At 41.0% G+C, this 23,341-nt stretch overlaps 1 protein-coding gene across 6 annotated transcripts in view; it reads left to right on the top strand.

The window, feature by feature from the left end:
- The window catches only part of phf20l1 (PHD finger protein 20 like 1), a 167,913-nt gene that overhangs the window by 77,708 nt on the left and 66,864 nt on the right, over positions 1-23,341 (top strand). For 5 of the 6 annotated variants that reach the window (XM_038808819.1, XM_038808818.1, XM_038808821.1 and 2 more), the window contains 3 exons: positions 5,788-6,055; positions 6,777-6,965; positions 19,024-19,221. In XM_038808819.1, the coding sequence (XP_038664747.1) occupies positions 5,788-6,055; positions 6,777-6,965; positions 19,024-19,221 (655 nt within the window). The remainder of the gene's footprint in view (positions 1-5,787; positions 6,056-6,776; positions 6,966-19,023; positions 19,222-23,341) is intronic. The other variant, XM_038808822.1, reaches the window with a different exon arrangement.

Below are 23,341 nucleotides of genomic sequence, written 5' to 3'. Positions count from 1 at the left end.
GCAAGATGTGTGCATGAATGGGTGTAATTGCAGGTGTAACATTCTGATTTTTGCCCTCTGAATTTCCACCCCACTGTGCCTTTGCTTTGTGATTCCTAATTGGGCAAGATTAGAGATGAAGTTTTCCACAATTTCCTTTGCCATTTCAAGTAAGGACTTTTGCAGAGATCGGGTAACCTGCCACAATGAATTTCTGCACATAGGCAACATCAATGTAAGAATATACCAAAAGAGGGCAACTTTGCTGAAATGCAATTGAATCAGAATTGAAATAGAAATAGAAAATCGCTTATTGCCACGAGTAGGCTTCAATGAAGTTACTGTGAAAAGTCCCTAGTCGCCACATTCCGGCGCCTGTCCGGGGAGGCTGGTACGGATATCAAACCGTGCTGCTGGCCTGCTTGGTCTGCTTTAAAAGCCAGCGATTTAGCCTAGTGAGCTAAACCAGCCCAATTGCATTGGCTGTTTTCTTTTTTAAAAAATAAATAAATTTAGAGTACCCAATTATTTTTTTCCAATTAAGGGGCAATTTAGCATGACCAGTCCATCTACCCTGCACATCTTTTTAGGTTGTGCAGGTGAGACCCAAGCAAACACTGGGAGAATGTGTAAACTCCATACAGTGACCCGGGGCCGAGATTGAACCTGGGTCCTCGGTGCCATGAGGTAGCAGTGCTAACCACTGTGCCACTGTGCTGCCCCTTCTATTCAGAATTTTTCTTTATTGCCATGAGGCAGCATGGGCAGGAACAAAAGGCAGCCATTGATGGAACTTTGAAATGGGGAACATGCTGGATCATTGAGGTTCACAAACAAGTTTGGGACGGCTTGGAAATGCCCAATCCAGATTTGCTGACTACTTTGCCATAAGCTAGGAGACGACTGATGACATTGATGAGATTGTAAAACTCTTCTTTACAAAGAGTTGCACTTGTTTAAAAGAAACATGACATTATCCACCTTCAGTGTATTTCTACCAGTTTGAAGAGAGCTTTTTGTTGGCTGTTGATTGGGCAGTCATATCACAAACCTAAGTTACATAAGTGAAGGGAAAAAAAATTGCTGAAGGAAAGCAGTGTTCATTCCAATATTGGTACTTTTGAAACTTTGTCAATTTCTTTGTTTGCACTACCTGTCCTTAGTTAAGTAGAACATTATGTAACTGAAGAAAATAATGAGATTTTACAAGACATTTTCAGCATTTCCCCAACTGAATACTTCACCAATGTAGTATGAATGCAGAGTAAAAGAAGCAATGTCATGGGTTCTTTTCATTGCTCAGTATTATGTCTAACTTGGAGAACCTCTTTGCTTTATTAAAAAACAATCTGGCATTTTTGAAACTTGACCAGATAATTATTGAGCTTAGGGACCAGCTGAATTTGGGATATTCCCAATCAGAGTTTATCTTAACAGACAAATATATCTTGTTAACAAAATCTGCTGTTACACTGGTGCCAGTTTATATCTGTTGTTAGATATTGCCTGCTTTATCCTCCCCTCTAGTCAGGGACAATAAAGCCGTGTTCGATGATGTCCAGTGGTTTGGACATTGACGTTGGTGAGAAGTTAGCTGGCATTCACAATGGAGATGCACTTTTTAAAGTTTGGTTCTCAAATCATAAATCATTGGAATGAAACAGCACAGAATTGGCTATTCATCTCATTTGTACCTATGTTGACTAGTAGATCTGGCCAATTAGAATCATAGAATTTACAGTGCAGAAGGAGGTCATTCTGACCCAAGCTGGGAATCTAACCTGGGACCCTGGAGATGTGAAGCAGCAGTGCTAACCACTGTGCTACCATGCTGCCCACTTAAACTTACTGCCTCATTCATTAGCCTTGTCTGCTCTGGCTCATCTTGTAACACTTTTGTCTCTTAGTCACAAAGTTGAGGGTTAAAGGCTGACTCCAGTACAATATTGATGGAGTGTTGCATTGTCAGAGGTGTTGCCTTGAAACAAGGCCACATCTCTCTCTCTCTCTCTCTCTTCCACCACCACCACACACCCCCCCCCCCCCCACCCCCTCCCATGGTGAAGTATTCAGTTGGGGAAATGCTGAAAATGTCCAGTAAAATCAAATTATTTTCTTCAGTTACATAATGTTCTACTTAACTAAGGACAGGTAGTGCAAACAAAGAAATTGACAAAGTTTCAAAGTACCAATATTGGAATGAACACTGCTTTCGTTCAGCAATTTTTTAATTACCCTCTGCAATGCACTAATCAGCCACTCCTTTTAAGTAAGAAGTCTTACAACACCAGGTTAAAGTCCAACATGTTTGTTTCAAGCACTAGCTTTTAGAGCACTGCTCCTTCCTCAGGTGAATGAAGAGGTATGTTCCCCAGACGCTGCGACAACGAATGAACGGACCTCATGTGACAACCACCAGGCAGGAATGTTCCCTTCCAGCCGGGGAACACTTCAGCAGTCAAGGGCATTCAGCCTCTGATCTCCGGGTAAGCGTTCTCCAAGGCGGCCTTCAGGACGCGCGACAACGCAGAATCGCTGAGCAGAAACTTATAGCCAAGTTCCGCACACATGAGTGCGGCCTAAACCGGGACCTGGGATTCATGTCGCATGATATTCATCCCCCACCATCTGGCCTGGGCTTGCGAAATCCAACCAACTGTCCTGGCTTGAGACAATTCACACATCTTTAACCTAGGGTTACCACTATCTTTGGATCTGTAAAGATTTAATTACCTGCAAATGATCGCATTCTAAGCATCATCTGGCATCTTTGAATTTGTCTATATATATGATTCTGGAACATACCTCTTCATTCACCTGAGCAAGGAGCAGTGCTCCGACAGCTAGTGTTTGAAACAAACATGTTGGACGTTAACCTGGTGTTGTAAGACTTCTTACTGTGCTCACCCCAGTCCAGTGCCGGCACCTCCACATCATCACTCCTTTTAAGGGCATCTATCTAAACATAATGCTGGCTAATCTTGCAATTGAGAGCCCTCCATCAGGATCAGGTCCTTCCTGAAATAGTAATCAGTCTTTCCTTGCACATGCTGAGTGAACTTGGCTAAATAAATTTTATTTGAAAAAAATAGCACTCTTTGTTTCTTACATAGTTTAATACCTGGGTAACTGGCGCATCAAACAGTCATTATTTTGTGCTGATTAGCAGATTTATAGTTTGAATAGGGTCTTCAAAATTAATTTTCAAATGAATGTGATACCCTTTGAATATTCACGCGTCAGGGCATATAACATTGATATCTAAACATGAAAACTTCTGTTGAATGGGGCAAAAGAACCCAATCTGCTTCATTAAGGAAAATGGGATGCATTGGCCTAAAGCTTGATCAAAGTTGTGGGCTTTAAGGAAGGTTTTAAAGGGAGGGAGGAGAGGCACAAGGTGGTTAAGGCAGCATAGGGCCTAGCAAACAAAAACAAGTCTATCATTGGTAGATAGTGTGAGAGGACAGAATTTAGGGCGGTGGATAGCTGGAAGAGGTTACAATTATAGTTCGGGGTGGGTCCACCAAAGGGTTTAAGCACAAGAATGGAAGTTTACATTTGAAACATTGGTAAGTTCAGAGGATAAAGATATAGGTCAGCAAGAACAAGGGTGATTGAACACGGTTTGTTGTTAAGGGTGAGAATGACAGAGCCTTGCATTGTGCGATAATAGATGGGAGACTGGCCAGAGGAGTTATCAACCTGGCACATGACAAGAGGGTGACAGCCTAAAATGCACCCCATTTTCCTTAATGAAGCAGATTGGGTTCTTTTGCCACATTCAACAGAAGTTTTCATGTTTAGATATCAATGTTATATGCCCTGACGTGTGAATATTCAAAGGGTATCACATTCATAGACAGACAAGGTTACACAGGTTAAAGTGGACCTTTTTTAATGGAAAGACTTTTGGGTCTGAAGCTCAGCTTCAGGTTAAAGCACACCAAGGTGTAAGCAGTTGCAATCAGTAGCTAGGGAGGACCATGGTGTCGGTGACGAGAGTTTGGAGAGAAAGGAGTAGATGAGTGATCGACCTGAGTGACACATACCTATGTGCAGCAGTCTGGTTCATCCTCGTAGACATTTTAGATTTTAATCAGGTAATGCTGCTTGCAATTTGGTGTTCGTCAAATTGCCAAAAGATTAACTTTTTTTAGTGTTTTCATGAGCAAAACCTTAGTCCTGTTTTAGCCCTAACAAAGTTGGGTGAGACTTTGGAAATGGCAAATCAAATCTTGCATATATGATTCTTGAATACTGCTGGAAAAAGGACGTTGCCAAGATTTTTGTCTTGCACTCATCCAGACAAATGTAAGAATGCCAATTTCAAACAATCAAAACAATTTATACTATTAGAAGAAAAGGGGTTCTGATTGATTGGCAAGTCTACTTTGGTCGAGATGTTGTCATGGAGAAAGTAACTGGCAATTAAAAGCTCCCTTTGATTGAGTAGTTAAAAAAAGGCATGGAGCTTGAGCATATTCCTCTTGTTTTCAACGAATGTGTCGCCGCATATGAATATGTCACTTTTCGCGAGCGTAAATGAGCCACGTTACAAGCTTGACTGGGTTGTTAGTGTCGCTATTAGCACATTCGGGATTGTTCAGAAAGTGTTGCCCAGTTGCGGAATTGCATCTAACAGTAGCCATTTTGTTCTGGGTTTTGAAAGCATGGGCTAGTTGAGTATGGTCTGTTCTCTGACTATTCCAAACAGCCGGAAGAGCATGTTATTTAATTTGGTCAGCCAATCTTATGAGAATTAGAGCCAACGTATCTGGCATTGTACCGTATTCTATTTTATCCTATTAATATTGAAATTCAATGATTCTCTGTGTGCATCTTGCATTATTTAAAGAAAAATGTGAGGCATCAATGGTTATAAGTAAGAGGTCAGAATAGAAAGGAAACTGAAGAGAAGTACAGTTTAATTTACCTAATTTATAAAGGCATCATCAGGCTGAGCACATTCATGCAGAATAGAGTTTTATGATTGATCTCTCGAGCAATCCTAGTCAGAAAATGGAGTGCTGTGATAGACCTTAATGACACTCAACTCTGAGAGGGGAGAGAAATAGCCAGGATTCCTGGTCCCGATCACCAGTGACACACGTGGAATATTGACAGCAACCAAATCAGGTGGAGGGTGAGAGATCCATCATGAGCAAATATTCTGCCAAAGCACTGTGTCTAGGTTTGCACTAGAAGAATTTCTACTTGTTTGGCCCACTAAACTACCAGTTTCAATGTATTTATTAGCCAGAAGTTTAAGAGGTAGGAGAAAATTGGAGAAAAATATAGTCTAGGACAGGTAATGATGGCCTGACTGCCCTAAATACAATTATTCAGATTACTTTACCTTCTGGATCAAAAGGCATTCACTTGTCAAGATTAAAATAAATATGTTTAAGATTGGTACCAAGAAGGCTCCCAGTCATTCGGAAACATAAATGGTGCTTTACAGCCAGTCCAATCTGCAATTCTATCTTCTGCGGTATAAAGAGAGTTTTTTTATGCATAACCCTAACTCTGATACAAGAGTGCTTCTTGAGGTGATGTTGATTTAACCCATATATAACTTTACCAGTGAGGGTTCAGTGTTAATACTGGTGTAAGAAGTGTGGAAGTGGACATTGTATAACCTGTAAGGAAAGATATTATATTGCATTATCATATGGCTAAATTGTGTTTAACTTGATTTTATTTTTTGGTGTAAAAATGGCACTATAACTCAGGGCATTAATAATCGTAATTGTTGTTCAAAGTAGATTATCACATAATTAATTGTTGGCCTATAATTTTATCCAGCTGTCACCCACTTATACCACTGACCAGCTGAAGACTGAAGTGAGCAGCGGCGACTCATGTCCTCTGAATCAAAAAAGTGATCCATTCTCTTCATCTCCACCTTCAACGAAATTCCGAACACGGAAAACAAAGCCTGAGGAGCCATCCGGGAATATAAAGGCTTCAGACCCTGCTCCTACCCCAACTGTACCTCAGGGCAAGGAGTTGCACAATATAGAATTTCCTCAGACATTACCCCCACCTCCACCTTCAGATATCCCTCAGACTGGTTAGTGCGTTGCTTAGTGAGTCTTGCCTAGAGGGGTTTTAAAGCAAAAAGCTACTTAGCTTCTAGTCGTGGCTGTTAATTGTGTTGAAAGAATTATGAAGATTTTGTTGTTTTTCTTTGAAAACCACATGTAAACTGGTATTTTCAGGTATGTCAGCATGTTTAGTTATGTAAAGCTTTTCCTTTTAAAATTTTTCGGTAATTTTAATAAGTGATGTGATGCATGCAAGTTCCTCCACTTTACTGCTCATGGGTTAGGCTGCACCATAGATGCTGAGATCATGGTTCCTACTAAGGTAAAAAAAAAATGCATTCAACTTTTAAACGCGCACAGCTGATGGAAATAGAAGCCTGACCTTAATTCCAAGAATTTGTCCATATTTGCTCATGAAGGAAACTGGTCAGATTTCTTAACTCTTGACTTTGTATCACCCTCAACATGGGCCTCTTTTTAAAAAAAAAAAAAGAAGTTCCAACTAAAATTAATTTCCTTTGGTCATAGTTGGCTTGGCACAACCAGCTTATCAGCTGTCCCAACTTATTTTTAAAAAATGAGTTCCATTTTAAAAACAATCTGGGTTGAAAGGGGTACAAAACAACTGTTTCTATCACTGAATTGTGTCGTACTATCAAAAGCTGATATTAAAATAGGCTACCACGACAAAGCAACCAAAGCCATTTAAGAAAAAGAAGGCTAATTGAGCATCTCTTCTTCCCAAAGGCCCTTTCCAGCCCAGCAGTCCATCCACTTGGTTAGAAAATTCCCAACGTAGGAGACGCTCTGCACGATTAGCAAATGCTGCAGGGATTGATGGTCCCACTGACCAAGAGTATTTACCTTCTCCATCCAGTGATATGACAGGACAGTCGGGCAATTCCAATAATCTGACAGACAGCAACACACCAGAGGGTGAGAATAAAACTAACTACCTAATAGGTGAACATCTGAGTTCCACTGGGTATGGTATTTATCCAGCGGGGATTTCTCTAAACCAAATAATAGTGCACAGGATGAGCAGGATGCACATGCGTTACTCAATCAAACCCGTTCTATTTTGGATAAATATTGTATAATTTGGAACTTTGACATACATTCTGCTTATGCTGCGGTTCCTGTTCTGAGAGAAAATTTACCTTTTAAAATTTTATATCTTGAATATATATTTTTTTAATGAAATGGCAGAGAGGGGAGGAGGAGTGTATCAGTTTCTTGAGAAGGGGCTCGAGTTGATGCTGACGCGTATGTGGCCTCAGTTTGGCTGTAACGTTTTGTTGAGCAAAACTAGTGCTCAGTGGCATAGCTGCATGAGCTGCAGCTCTGAGTGGAAGTGTTCTCCAGTGTCGTCTTGACACTTTCACAAGGGATCATTGGGAGCTCTTGACTGTTTATTTAAAATAGTCTTGTTGTGGTTTGACCATTTGTGATCGAGAAGCACCGGTGATTTAAAAAAAAATAGAAATTTCGGCAGTGGGTCAAACAGACCCAAATCGTTGAATTTGGAAGTTTGTAATTGGCTGTAGTCCAAGCAGTGAGCAGATGGAAGTCTCTGGCTTATGCTGTGTACTTGTTAGCATGTCCAAAGTAGGAAAATGAAGAAGAGAGCACATCTCTACCTTGCTATTTTTATAGATATTTTGGATGGATGTTTTCTCGCTAATTAGGAAAGAGCGGCTGAACAAAGTCTTTACCAAAAAATGTAGACTCTAAAGGGATGGAGCAGAGTAGGTGTTAATTTGATCCAGGAACAGCACCTGCATAATCTTAGAACTAGCTTAAATACTAACGTTATTTTCATCAGTCAGCGTTTTCAGCTGTTTGTTAACCCAATTAAAAGTCATATTGTAACTAACTTGGTGAATATTTTTCTTCTTCTTGCTATACTTTCTCTCTTCCCTCTCCCAAAGAAACAATCACACCATGTAATTAATGACTTTCAGCACTGAAAACCGAACAGCTGACAGACAATAGTAGGATGGCTCGTAGTGAGCTGGAAGAATACTTGCCCAAATCAAGAGGTTCAGATTACATGAATCAGGCTTGCCTTTTTAAATTATTGCTACCCAAAACTGCTTATAATGGAGTTTTCCATTTGTGTTTATGCATTTTTAATTAAGTCCCTGTGATTTATTTTTTAAGCTTTAATTTTTCTCCTTCTTCCCTTTAGGTTTTTCAGCTCCTGTGCCTAGCATTATTTCTAAGTTTTGAGAGGGTAGACAGGTGACCTACAGAGACCTGTCATTGCTGCTCTTGATACTGAAATGCATAGCTTGACTTGGACAATGGATTTGTTTGAAAATTCTGTTTCTTTTTCCCATACCTCCCACCTCCTCACTTCCTTTTAGACTGAAATCATGCACTCAACCACTGTGACGTTTTTAGTTGACTGATTATTTTAGGCTAAATAGAACATGAAATGGGTAGAGAGAGGGAGGATAAGAGAATAAGATGAACTTTGATGAAAAGATTATTTGCAACCAAAGGCTTTTTTTTCTTCTCTTTGAGGGGATTAAAGATGAGTTGTTTTCCTTTTTTGAAAAAAACCGTAAAATTCCTAGTACGAACCCTGATCTGAAGCCTACGATTGGTGTTACTGCCTTGTAACTCACTCAATGCCATTGGTGCTTACTTGAATTGAATGTACTCTTCTGATGTTGTTGAGCAATGTTATAGTCGTGCCATTTGATGTCGGTGCGTGAAGGCTATAAGTCGCATGATGTCTTTGACGTCAAGTCAATGTAAGCTATTGATCATATTAGTGGCAGAAGAGGAGGTTGTTTTGTCAAGGAACTTATTCAATGTGTTGTACATCTTTTTTAAAGCAATTTTTAAAAAATCCGTCACGAGGTAGTGTTACGATTCGCTGAAAGAAAACCGCTGGATATGTGCATCGGGACCAAGTGTGTGCAGTAGTGCAGGGAGCTTTGTTGCCAAGTACACTACCTCATGAAGAATTTTTACAAAACTTTAATTACTTATTCTGCTATACTTTTTTGTAAAAGAGGAAAATACTGTCTTGCGAAACAAAGGAAAAAAAATAAAAGTTATGACAATGTTGGATTGCAGAACCCTTGCTGTTTGTCTTTTTTTTGTTAGTTTAAAAACTTGAGGTTTGATATTTAAACGGTTACAACACAAAAGTATATCACATGTTCAAAGGTTCAAATGCCTAAATTTCTAACAAAAAGAGTGGGATGTAATACTGGCAGTCACAAGGATGGCTTCAACATCAGGGTTCTTAGCCTCTAAAATGGCTGCTGCCCCACTCTGACTTATTTTTGCCCCTCTGTCTTAGACGTTTTGTCATAGTGAGTGTAGCGGCAGAGCAGTTGGGAGTTAAAATTGATTAGTCAAATTAAAATAGTTTTTGCAGGTGGGGGGAGCTTTGGCGTTATGGGAATAGCAGCCATGTTTAGGAGGAGAATATAGGAATGACGAGTGACAACCCTCACCAACCCCTTACCCCGTCCCCCACACACTTGCTGTTCCAAAAAAAGTACTGTGGTTTTCACATTCTATAAGCACTTTTACCCTGACAAATATATTTAAAATACATGGAATGACGTAGTGGAACTTTCTAAAAGTGCATTCCTGCTGTTAAAACCTCTTCCAGCAGTTGGTGCCATCAAAGCCCAGGTCTAATGTAGCAATATTTTAAAACTTTCTTTCTGACTCATGACTGAAGATCACACAGAACGCTGCATTCTCAGTGGCAACTTGGAAGTTAGCAATGGAACGTAAGAACTCCATGATTAAACTCTACTGGAAAAGTTCATGAGAAATAAATATTGGATTTTTCAAAATTTTTAAAGATTCCTTTTGTAATTTATAGCATCAATCAAGCCACCTCAAGTGTGAAGATATCCTGGTGCACATTCCTTACATCTGTTGTTACTTTCCAGCACTGATTGAAGCTTACTTTTGCGATCAACTATGTGAGACTTTTAAAGGACTGGTAAAGCTCGCTCATTTTACAGGAACCTTTTTCTCTTGCCGTAGTAGCGGAAACACAAATCAAACACAGTCGTCCACTCAAAGTGGGGATGGTATACGAGCTCTGCATATTCATGGCCAACACTATGATTGTTGAGATAACGGTGGTAGTTTGACCAAAAGTCTGTGGAATCTCTTAGTCACAAAAAAGTTAAAGATTTTCTCCAGCCTTAAATTCATTTTGCAATATCCATATGCATGCTTTCTTTCTAAAACTTAGTCTGACTGTGGTGTGGGCGGTGTTTCTGATAGATTTCTGATTCTGAAACCAGGTGATTTCCACGTTTTTTGGTATGTGACTAGAAGCTTTAGTTGAACAAATGACAGGAACTGCAGCATTAACAGGGTTTTTTTTCTTCAGTTGTAAAGTTACAGAAACATTCCCAACTGTTGAATTTAATACAGGGTGCTAAAGTTGGAATTTTTATTTCTCTTAATTACTTTAAGATTCAAATGAATGTCATAATTTATTAAGATTGAACTATATCTCAAAGGAAAATCCTGATAATTGGAAATGCCTGTTTTTTATTTTGCTTAAAATGTCTTCAGTTGATACTATAATGCACTGATATTTTTGTTAAAATTCAGAAACCTGGGTGAAGGACCAAGGCCCACTATGCAAGACAACACTGTTGAAGTCAGGGAAATTAAATACAGGTAGTAGTGTTTAGAAGATTTGAAACTAGGCTTTTAGTTGAGAAGGAAAGGGCGAGTGAAGTCCTATGCAACGATGAACAGAGGTGGTGTACCAGAGGAAGAACATTGAAGGGAAATTCAGAGAAACAATCACCATCATAGTGAATTAACACAACAGAAAGATGGCAGTAGGGAAAGAATGTTTGAAGGCTTATGGATAGTGGAAAATTATCAAGTATTTTTATTTTTTGCATCTTGTTGGTTAGGCGGAAGATGAGAGCAGTTTCCAAACTACTATAGCTGTTTGGGTTGTTTGAAGAATGAGGGAGAGGGAGCTGTCAGAGGAAAATGTGTTTCACTTGGACAAGAAAACCTTCCAAGATCGCTTTACAAATGGAGAAGATGTCTGTTCCATTTGATGCCAGCGAGAGTAATTTCACCAAACAATAAGGTGGCAGTAGGTACTCTGACCACTACTGCCATGATTATGCTATGATGTGGAGATGCCGGCATTGGACTGGGGTGAGCACAGTAAGAAGTCTTACAACACCAGGTTAAAGTCCAACAGGTTTGTTTCAAACACGAGCTTTCGGAGCGCAGCTCCTTCACCTGAGGAAGGAGCTGCGCTCCGAAAGCTCGTGTTTGAAATAAACCTGTTGGACTTTAACCTGGTGTTGTAAGACTTCTTACTATGATTATGCTAGACACTTGTGGAGTGCAACTGACATGAATGTCTCGGGTTATTTCAAGAGGTGCAAGAAAAAACTGGCGCAAAGCCATAGGGGGAAAATCTAGGAGGGGTGACCACAAGCTTGGGAAGGGAGGTTGGATGGCCAATAGTTTAGAATGGGGTTGTGGAAGCTGAAGGTCTATCCCATGGACAAAATGAACTTAAGCGAAGGTTTCAGATTTCCAGAATGGTTCAGGAATTGGTAGAACGGACTGGTGAGGGTTTTGGCGTGATGGGAAGGGGAAGAACTGAAGAGGCAGCTCATCAGAAACACAGAAATACACATTAGTTCCAGCATAGCATCCAGCAAACCACACAACCAACCTGGGTTGCAGTTTATGCTCCTCACAGACAAATGGTCACAATAGCCTATATCCTCTCTATGGCATGGTCTCTTTTTTTTCTGAACTGCAAGTTCCTTGAACTTTTTAAAGATGGTGGTGGTGGTTGGGGGGGGGGGGGGGGGGGGGGGGGGGGGCTGCTGCATGTTTGCACAAGTTTTTGTGGCTGAAAAAAGTGCCTGGGATAATCTTTGCCTCCCAGCCTGGTTGTAAAGCTTGAAGGGGTTTGTACCAAAAGCAGCTTATTAAACTGGTTATAGGATAGGCATGCTCAAGTTTGTACCCTGTACATTTGAGAAGGTGACGATAAGGGCCCATGTATAGCTGTGCCAGTGGAGTTTGAATCTTGCTTGTTGCTGGCACGGCTGCATGTGGGTTTCATTAAAGGTTAAAGCAGCGAAATGGAGGTAATCTTTTGGGTGTGAATTAGATTGTGGCAGGCATCAACATTTTGAGATGGAAAGAACTTGAGTTCATATAACACTTTTCAGTCCTCAGCAAATCCAAAAGTGCTTTCTGCCAATGAATAACATTTGCAATATATAGTCACTGTTGTTTTATACTTCGAAAGTAATTAATTGTCTGTGAAAAATAATTCTGCCACATAAATATATATATATATCTCTTGCACCGTAATAAAAATACAAGAAGGTGCTTCACCCCTGCTGTTTCAATAGTAGTCCACAGAGGTTCTTCCAATAGCTTAGTGGATGCATGCATGGTCTCGTGTGGAACTAAGCTGACCCGTTGAGTCAGCTGATCTCGCCCGAGGTAGAAGGTGGGTTTTGGAGTACGTGGTCGAAAGGAGGAGAACAGATCAGGCTGCATCCTGCTTTTGATTCTCATCCAGTGACATTTACTGGAAAACATTTGTGGATGTCGCGTAAGATCAGGTTCCAAAATGCCCCTTGCAGCTCAATAACTGCCAACACTTTTGGCGACTGGATAGTTATTGCGAGGTCCCCTGTAGAATCGCGACCCAACTTGAGACAGTCATTTCAAAAAGTGAAGAGGACGGGACTGATTTGCCGAAGCCGACCCCGAATATGCCTAGTTCATCTAAATGCTGATGTCTTTATCTTTCAGCAAGTATAGCAATATACATACGGTCACTTCACCCAAGTCACATTAGGCGCTTGGTGCTTTGTACACCAGTTACAGATTGGGGTAACTTTTAATGATGCCTCCCATGTTCTGCACCTGATACTAGGATTCCTAATAACGGCATGTTTCCAAAATAATAGCTTTTTACTAAATATGAACAATTGTGTTGAGATGGAAACCCTTCTATTTGCATTTGTGCTGTTTTAATTGTCAGAAAGCTGCTGTGGAAAACAGAAGAGATGTTTTGTCTTCATTGTAGAAGGTGCAAATAATATCTCTGAAATGATTGTAATTCAAGAGGTAAAAAGGATGGAGTAACGTAAAACAATTGCAATCATCAGGGAAAGGGTACTGAGAAAATTATTAGAACTGTTATTAGAATTGCTAGAAAATTTAATAGAGATATGTTTCAGTTATACAGGGCATTTGTGTGACCACACCTGGAGTACTGTGTACAGAACTAGTCTCCTTATTTAAGGAAGGCTGTCAATGCTATTGAAGCGGTTCAGAGAAGATTTAATGGGTGGGTTGTGTTATGCGGTGAGGTTGGACAGTCTGTTTGTATCTGCTGGAGTTTAGAAGAGCAAGGGGCAACTTGGATGAAACATAAGATCCTGAGGATGTTTCCTCTCGTGAGGGAATCTAGAATCTAAAAATCACTTTTTAAAAAAATAAAGGTTTGCCTATTTAACTAAAGGTGGTTGTTGAAATAGTAAGTGCGTTGGTTTTAATTTTCCAAAATTCTCTAGTTTGGAATTCATCAGATTGGAAAATAATGAATGTAATTCCTCTGTTCAAGAAAGAAGGAAGACAGAAAACAGGGAACTATAGGGCAGTTAGCATAACATCTTGTCATCACGGCGGCACAGTGGTTAGGACTGTTGCATCACAGCGTCAGGTTCGATTCCTGGCTTGGGTCACTGATTACGCAACGTCTGCATGTTCTCCCCATGTATGCATGAGTTTCCTCTGGGTGCTCCGGTTCCCCCCACAGTCCAAAGATGTGCAGGCTAGGTGGATTGGCCATGGTAAATTGTCCTTTGCCCTGAAATGTCCAAAAAAGTTAGGTGGGGTTGCTGGGTTGTGGGGATAGGGTGGGGGTGTGAGTTTAAGTGGGGTGCTCTTTCAAAGGGCTGGTGCAGATCCTATGGGCCGAATGGTCTCCTTCTACACTGTAAATTCTATGATTGGGGAAATGCTGGCATTTATTATTAAGGAGGTTATTGCAGGGCACTTAGAAAATCTCAATGCGATCAGACAGTCAACATGTTCTGTGAAAGGGAAATAGTATTTGGCTGTTTTATTCCTCCCACAAATTCTTTGAAGATGTAACAAGAAATGCAGATTAATGGGAACCTATAGATGTCTGGTGCACTTGAATTCCTAGAAGGCATTTGACAAAGTGACAATGTTGACTGTCTGATCGCATTGAGATTTTCCTTAATAATAAATGCCAGCATTTCCTCAATCATAGAATTTACAGTGTAGAAGGAGGCCATTCGACCCATAGGATCTGCACCAGCCCTTTGAAAGAGCACCCCACTTAAACTCACACCCTCACCCTATCCCCACAACCCAGCAACCCCACCTAACTTTTTTGGACATTTAAGGACAAAGGACAATTTACCATGGCCAATCCACATCAGAGTTTGTTACACAAAATAAGAGTTCCTGGTTTAGGAGATTGGTTAGCTGGCAGGAAACAAGAGAGTCAGCATCAATGGGTCATTTCTGGGTTGGAAAGATGTGACAAGTACCACTGGGATCAGTGCTGGGGCCTCAACCGTTTAGAGTTTACATCAATGGCTTTGTTGAAGGGACCGAATGTATGGTTGCTAAATTTGCTGATGATGCAAAATAGGTAGGAGAGTAAGTTGTGAGGAGGACATAAGGAGCCTGCAAAGAGATATAGATGGGTTAAGGGAGGGGCAGAAATTTGGCTGATTGAGTATGATGTGGGAAAATGTGAACCTGTCCACTCTGGCAGGGAAAATAGAAAAGCAGTATGTCATTTAAATGCAGAGAGACTGCAGCACCTTTTGCGGACTGTCAGAGAATACAGCAGAATATAGATAGATTGGAGAGTTGGGCAGAGAAATGGCAGATGGAGTTCAATCCGGGCAAATGTGAAGTGATGCATTTTGGAAGATCCAATTCAAGAGCGAACTATACGGTAAATGAAAAAGCCCTGGGGAAAATTGATGTACAGAGAGATCTGGGTGTTCAGGTCCATTGTACCCTGAAGGTGGCAACGCAGGTTGAGTGGTCAAGAAGGCATACGGCATGCTTTACTTCATTGGAAGGGGTATTGAGTACAAGAGTTGGCAGGACAGTTGTTTGTGACTTTGGTTCGGCCACATTTGGAATACTGCGTACAATTCTGGTGGCCACATTGCCAAAAGGATGTGGATGCGTTGGAGAGGGTGCAGAGGAGGTTCACCAGGATGTTGCCTGGTATGGAGGGCGCTAGCTATGAAGAGAGGTTGAGTAGATTAGGATTATTTTCATTAGAAAGACGTAGGTTGTGGGAGGACCTCATTGAGGTCTACAAAATATTGAGAGGTATAGACATGGTGGATAGCAAGAAGCTTTTTCCCAGAGTGGGGGACTCGATTACTAGGGGTCACGAGTTCAAGGTGAGAGGGGAAAAGTTTCAGGGAGATGTCGGTGGAAAGTTCTTTGTGCAGAGGGTGGTGGGTGCCTGGAACGCATTGCCGGCGAAGGTGGTAGAGGCGAGCATGATAGCGTCATTTAAGATGTATCTATACAGATACATGAATGGGCAGGGAGCAGAGGGATACAGATCCTTAGAAAATAGGCGACAGTTTTAGATAGAGGAACTGGATCGACGCAGGCTTGGAAGGCAGAAGAACCTGTTCCTGTGCTGTAATTTTTCTTTTTTCTCTTTGTACAGAGGGAACTGGGTGTGCAGGTACATGAATTGCAAAAAGTTAGTGCGCAGGTACAGCAAGTGATTGGAAAGACAAATGGAATGTTGTTTATTGCAAGGGAATATAATATAAAAGGACGGAATCTTTGCTCCAGTTGTACAGTGTTGGTGAGACCACGTTAGTGTATTGCAAATAACTTGGGTCTCTTTATTCAAGAACGGACATAATTGTGTGAGAAGTGCAGAGAAAGTTCACCCAGCTGACTCCTGGGATGAAGGAGTTGGATAGGTTGGGCCTATAACCATTGTACTTCAGAAGAATGAGAAGTAATTTTATTGAAACATAAGATCCAGAGGGAACTTGACAGGCTAAAAGGATGTTTCCTCTTGTGGGAGAGACCAGAACTATGAGACACAGTTTAAAAAGAAAGGGTCTCCCATCTAAGATGGAGATGAGGAAAATTGTTTTCTTTTGAGGGTCGTTAATCTGTGGAATTCTCTTCACCAGACGGTGTTGGAAACAGGATCATTGAATATTTTTAAGACTTGAGCTGATGTGATTCTTGACTGACAAGGGAGTTGAGGGGGTAGACAAGAAAGTAGTAGCCATGATCTTATCATTTGTAGGTTGGAATGGCCTACCCTTGCTCTTAATTCCATGTTCATATGTAAATGATAGAAATCTAAAATTATAGCAGGAAATGCTTGGTCAGCATCTGAAAGAGAAAGATGGGTGATAATTTCAGGTAGGACGCTTCATTAGAACTGTCCTGTAAGACACTCACCTGAGAGGTTAGAAACCCTTGCATATTTTGAGCATTGTTCTTGTTCCAGAGGATGGTTAAGCAGTCTATTACTGAGGCGTTACACTAAAGAAATGTTATTTATACCAGATAACAGTGTAAGTCAGGCCATTGCAAATTGGAATCAAACAAGTCATTGTGCAAACTCTCTTAAATTGGGAAATTGTCTCTCTAGAAGTGTTTTAGATAAAGGCAGTGAATAGAAGAAATTTGCCCAGTTTAAGAATGTTTGTTTCTATATAAAACTAAATTACATAAATCTATTTTTATTCTCAATGCACATTATTCAGCCATGCACTGGATACTGAGTGTGGTTTGTTCATATTGCTGTTTGCGCATGCACTTTTTGTTGCTGTTAGAGAGAATTCTCAGAATGCACAGTAATGTTGAGTGGATTCTGCAGTATGGCTGACCAGAACAGGCTTATTTTTTTTAAATTTAAGAAACAAATGAAATGATAAGAAGGTAAAGCATTAAGCTTGTGAAATGGTGACACCAGGCTTGGTTTTTAAATGCCTAGAACTTGCAGAAGAAAGGAAGACCAAAGAAAGTAAGGAATCCCAATGTACTGAGGTCCTAGGTAAGGGCTGGATTTCTCCAACCATTGAGATTCTCTGTTCCACTGGTTTCCCGGCAGCGTGGGGTGGCTTCAATGGGAAATCCCATTAACAAATGGAGGGAGTAGAGAATCCTGCCGTCAGCAACTGGTGCGCCGCCGAGAAACACGCGGCTGGGGGAACGGAGAATCCAGCCCAAGGTCAAACTCTGAGTAGCAGAAACAAGGAAAATAATTTTCATTTACATAGTATTTTCGGGTATTCTAATGTGCTTCATGACCAGTGATGTACAGGCTATGTAATAAACCTTGATTTTACGCAGTAAAAATTTGCACAATTGGAGGAGCAAGCAGTTAGAACAAAATGGTTATGATTGTAACATCAAGAGGGTAAGAAAGAGAACTGGGCCATCTTGTCCCACGCCAAACTGTTTCAGGAATATTGAGAGTTATTAGCAATGTCTCTCATTCATGGAAACAGCATTCCAGTCCTAGATAAATTTGGCCTTCATCGAGTATTAGAGTTACTGAAGATAATGTGGGACAAGCAGGAGGAAATAAATCATCTTCCACTCGCAAGCTTTGCCATCATTCCATTAGACAGTTGGATGAATTGGACTGATTCCCATTTTGACATGCACTTTTCTGCTCAAGTTCTTCATATGGACAACCTGATCACTGTAGCTTCAGCTAGATTGGTTCTGGCATGTTTCTCGGATGATATTTAATATATTGAGAATATTCACAAGTTCTGCGGCACCAACAAAATGACCATGGCTGGGACCAATGGTGGGAGTTTAGTAATGAAAAGAAAAAACGCAATTGCTTGAAATCTGGATTTTTAAAAAATAAATTTAGAGTACCCAATTATTATTTTTTTAATTTTCCAATTAAGGGGCCATTTAGCGTGGCCAATCCACCTAGCCTGCACATCTTTGGGTTGTGGGGGTGAAACCCTCGCAGACATGGGGAGAATGTGCAAACTCCACACGGACAGTGACCCAGGGCCGGGATTCGAACCCAGGTCCTCAGTGCTGCAGTCACAGTGCTATCCACTGTGCCACATGCTGCCCTGGAAATCTGGAATAATAAACAAGAAAATGCTGGAAACATTAGCAGGATCAGGGCATAAATCTCAGTGATGCAAATGGAACGAGTTGTTGTAACTGGCCGTCTGAACTGCTAACCTATCTTTTGTCCCCAGATGCTGATTGTGCATTTCATGCATTTTCTGTTTTTCTTCCCGTATGTTAAGTTTCGGGGGTTGCCTTTTACCACTCAGCTGTGCACCTCTGACCTTTTGAGCATAGATTCGTGCTTCCATATTTCCAACCCTTGGGCTACTATGCTGTGCAGACTAAATTATGTGGTGCTGTATGTTGTGAGATGATGCCCCTATTTATATGGCTACCGTAGCTTCTCATAATACTTTTATGGTTAGCACTGTTGCTTCATAGCGTCAGGGACCCGGGTTCGATTCCCATCTCGGGTCACTGTCTGTGCGCAGAGTCTGCATGTTCTCCCCACGTCTGCATGGGTTTCCTCCGATGCCCCAGTTTCCTCCCACAAGTCCCGAAAGACGAGCTTGTTGGGTGAATTGGACATTCTGAATTCTCCCTTTGTGTACCCGAACAAGCGCCGAGTGTGACGACTAGGGGATTTTCACAGTAACTTCATTGCAGCGTTTAATGTAAGCCTACTTGTCACACTAATAACGATTATTATTATAGTTGTTTATCATTTTGTTGAGCTCTTCTAAGTGTACTGTTGGGAGTAGTTAATTTTTGTTTGGCATACTTATTACACTGATAGCCTATGTGAGTTTTCAAACAATTGACAATGCCGACTGTACTACATAAACATTTCACTGGGGAAACTACAACACCATTCACTTGTGCTGTTTCTGTTTTGGTTCAGATTCTGACGGTTACCAGTTTCTACCCAGAGAGTCCAATGTCTTTGAGTTCAGTGACCTGGTGCCTCTTGACCTCTCCCAGCATTCTAGGCACAAGACCTCAGCATCTGTTTCTTCTCTTCAACTCCCTGGAAAAGAACAAACAATGAAACCTCATTCTAAAATAATTACTGATGTGAGCGTGGCTTCCTCTTCATCAGGTTGGTTTTGGTTCCTGACAGTAAAGTGTGTGTGGGTTTTGGGGAAGGTAGCGGGCCGGAAGGGTTGCTGGTGGGTGGGGTAAAATGGGCAAGGAATTTTCCAAAAATTCAATTGGTCCTGGCCTAGGATCGAAAAAATTTTGTTGACGATGCTCTGATTTTAGGCTGTATACGAATGCGAGAATTTTTGGAAGGGAGAGCAATACATGGCTGACGGACCCAACTTATGCTGCTGTCAGCTGCTACCTTGCTCTCTGGCCAAGTCTGCACTGTCAGGGCTCATATTTGAATGGTGACTACTGAGGCGTATAGAGTTAATAGAACATATTTTTGGCATTTATGTGTCGAGGAAAATTAAGTGGGCAGCTCACCATAAAACAAGAATTAATAGCCTAAATTGCCAGAGTGGTTTTAGTTTTCTATCTGGCCCTGGGTTGTACTGCAGACTGGAATTTACTGAGGTACCTGTTACGGTGTAGATTATATACATGGTGGCAAATTCTGATGTATTTGGTGATGTATGCTACCAAGCACTTTAAATTTCTTTTCTACAGAAAATAAATAAAACACTATTCACTGCCGTGTACATTTACAGTGCAGAAGGTACATTAATGGAAGTCAGAAATTAAAACCACAATGCAGATAAGCTACTATTGCAAACCAACTGCTTTTATTTATCCCAACTGTCCCCTACTTATCTCATCCAGCCCCACTCATCCTTTCATAAATGTGTTGATGCTAGGTATTACAGCCTGCTGATACCTTTCCCAGTTGGTCACTAATGGGGTTAGCAAACTATCTGACCACTGATGCTGATCCTGTCCTCAGCGTGGCCATGCTGGTACGTTAAGAGTGATCAAGACCTGATCCCCCTCTCCTCCTCTTCCAACTTGGGAACCTCTGCCCAGTTTTAACACTTCTTCTGCTGTCATGAAATGTCATTTCATTTCATTCATGATCCTAGTTGAAGGAGCTCAGCTGCTGACGGGGGAAATCCAGTGAATCACTGAGGGAAGTCCCCAGCTTTAAGAGAAACTCTGTGGCTTAAACATTGTTCGCACTGTAAATGTGTGCTTTCCCTCTTCTTTCCCACGACGATGTCATGGCTTTCGGTAGTAAATTACTAGTATAGGATAGGCAGTATGAGTACATGAAATGTTGGGTGTCATTATACAACTAGAATATTAATTGTAAAGTATTTGATTGTCTCGAAAGGATAGTGGGTTGAGGTAAATGTTCTTTTATAGAAACCCCCTTTTTTAATGCTTTGAAATTTATTTTATTTAAACAAAGAGGATTTTGTTTTTGCAATTTATTCTGATGATAATGCTGTCTTGATGGAACAGGAGTACACCATTCTGCCCCTTCAAACCTGTTCTACCATTCAGTTAGATCATGACTGATGAATTTATCCGCCTTAACTCCATATCTCTTGACCTTGCTGAGGAAAATGCTGAAGAATTTCAGTCCTGCAAGCACCAATTGCCTCACAACCCTCAGTCTATATTTTTGTGAAGGGGCGGTGGGGAGGGTGGCGAATAAAGTTCCAAATTTATAATAGCCTTTGTGTTTAAAAGCAAATGCTTCCTAATTTTGCTGATGAATGGACTTGATCCAATTTTTAATTATGTTCTTTCGTTCATGATTCCTTCACTAGAGGAAATAGTTTCCCTGTTTCTATCCTATTGAATCTTTTAAAGGCCTTCACTCGATCATTGGTCAATCTTCTGTATTCAAGGGATTGCAGATCAAATTTATGCAATCTGTTTTCATAATTGAACCCTTTAAAACTCAGCCTTGTTCTCATTAGTGCTTTATCTTTAGCGAATGTGCAGAGCCTGTTTTTAAAATGTCATGAATATACACAGCACCCTGCACCCTTCCTGTCCCCATGTATTTCTCCTTGCACAGATTATAAAGGGTTCAACAGTTTTTTTTTCTCCTGAAATTGTGCCCCTCCAATTGTGCAACATAAATGGTCTGTTGGCTTTTGATGATCCCAGCTGGGTTTACTTTGAGCAGCATCCAAGGTCTTTATTCATCCGTCCATTTCACAGTTTCAAAGTAGTCAAAGAAAAAATTCTGTCAGCTGTGTAATCTACTAGCCCACCTGGTGTCTATTGTTCATGGGGAAGGGGTTGAATGTAATACTGTAACACTCAATGTTTGATCCATCAGGAATATAAGACGTCACAGAAGCAACTGCTCAGCAGGGGCAGAGTCCAATTGATGTATGACTTTCTGTATAACGGATCTCCAGATTGTACATATGGAAGCACTAAATGTATTTTTTTTATAAACTGATCAAAAATGGCTCTATCCTCAGTTGAAATGCAAGTTTTCCCTACTACATCATTCTGCTTGCTAATAATTTAAGGCAGCAATTCTTCGTTCCCAGCAGGAAGGCTTCTGGTTCCGGTTAAGACCAGCTGTAAATGGGGAATCGCTCCAATTCTTCGAATGAAGCACAATTAGCCTGTGCAGATAATTCATGTGAAAGTCACCGAATTAGCTGATGATGATGACTAGCATCCCAATGAACAAAGACTAAGAAAACTTATTTTAGTGTAGAAAGCTAAAAACAAAGCTAATTGAGTTCATCCAGTAAGTATCCTAGCTACGCACTGTTCCAGGTTTAATCTTGTTGGCTCTTTGGCTGTTTATAATTTTAAGCTGTGGAGGCAAAAGTGCCAGTGGGCCTGTGTGCATGTGAGGGCTTCCAGCTGGGCCTGTGATCCAGGGATCATCATTGAAAGTGCAGGTTATGGAAACCTTGGATGGGTGCCAATAAGTTCAGTGCAGCTAAATTACTTACTTCAAACGTTATACATGTATGATGGCCATTTGAGTGCATTCCATTGGGTGATCAGTGTGAAACCATGCCCCTCACTCTACAGTCCTTTTTCATTGTTCTTTCGTTTTTGAATTTACATCGGAACAGGACCAGCCTTGAGCCTGCTTACACCATTCCATCAGATCATGGTTCATCTGTATTCAACTACTTTTACCTGCTTTTATTCCTTATACCTGAGCTGACAAAAATCTATCAATCTTGGGAAATTTCATTTGTCCTAGCATTCACCGCATTTGACTGAGGCAATTCAAGATTTCCACTACATTTTGTGTAAAATAATGTTTCGTGATTCTCAGTAAGAACTAATTCTAGGAGTAGCTTAGGGTGACTTGCACTTCTGTGTTTCTTTTAGTTGGATTGGTTGGATAAAAGAGGAATATTAAATGCTGTGTAGAGGGAGAAATACAATTATAGTGGATGGAGTGACTCCAGGAGAAAAACATTGGCAAAGGCTTGACGGATTGATTGAACTCTCATGTGTTGTTTTCTTTTATTCAAGGAGCTGCCTAACTCCTTACCTGTAGAGTGAGGTTAGATTTAATTTGTGGAAAGATGGGACATGATTAACGAGTGCCTTTCTTATTCCATATTCTTGTACTAGAGTCTTGGGGTCCAATCCTGAAATTGCTATTCCCTACAGTAAAATCTGGCCAAATGTCTAAAGCCATGGAGAGTTAAAGCATCAGTACCAAAAACTGAAATAAATATAGTAAATGCTGGATTGTACTCAGCCACTTGTGGAGAGAAGGAACAGAGTTTATGGACTGAATTATATGAGGCACATTGGTCCCCACAAAGTTGTGGTGAGGAACTCAATTTACCCTCTGATGTGGGGCTGCCCAAAGCCACCCTGGCTGCTGGTATAATTGCAGGGAAGGTGCCTGCTGTATTTAACACAGCCCCCCCCATCTTCAAATCCATTGCGGGCGAGCATTGCATGGGGCTGGTTTAGCACACTGGGCTAAATCGCTGGCTTTTAAAGCAGACCAAGGCAGGCCAGCCGCACAGTTCAATTCCCGTACCAGCCCCCGAACAGGCGCTGGAATGTGGCGACTAGGGGCTTTTCACAGTAACTTCATTTGAAGCCTACTTGTGACAATAAGCGATTTTCATTTCATTCATTAAATCCAGCCCAGTGGTTCAGGTCAATGGCCTTTCGTTGGGGATGAGGGAATACAGTTCCACCAATGTGTCCAGGATTCCTCTGCAACCCAATAAGTAAAAATCTTAGCAAGGAAAGATTTGCTATTGGATCTTGGTCACGAC

Source organism: Scyliorhinus canicula, chromosome 10 (genome assembly GCF_902713615.1).
Source record: "Scyliorhinus canicula chromosome 10, sScyCan1.1, whole genome shotgun sequence".
NCBI lineage: Eukaryota > Metazoa > Chordata > Chondrichthyes > Carcharhiniformes > Scyliorhinidae > Scyliorhinus > Scyliorhinus canicula.
This window is presented reverse-complemented; position numbering and strand designations above follow the sequence as displayed.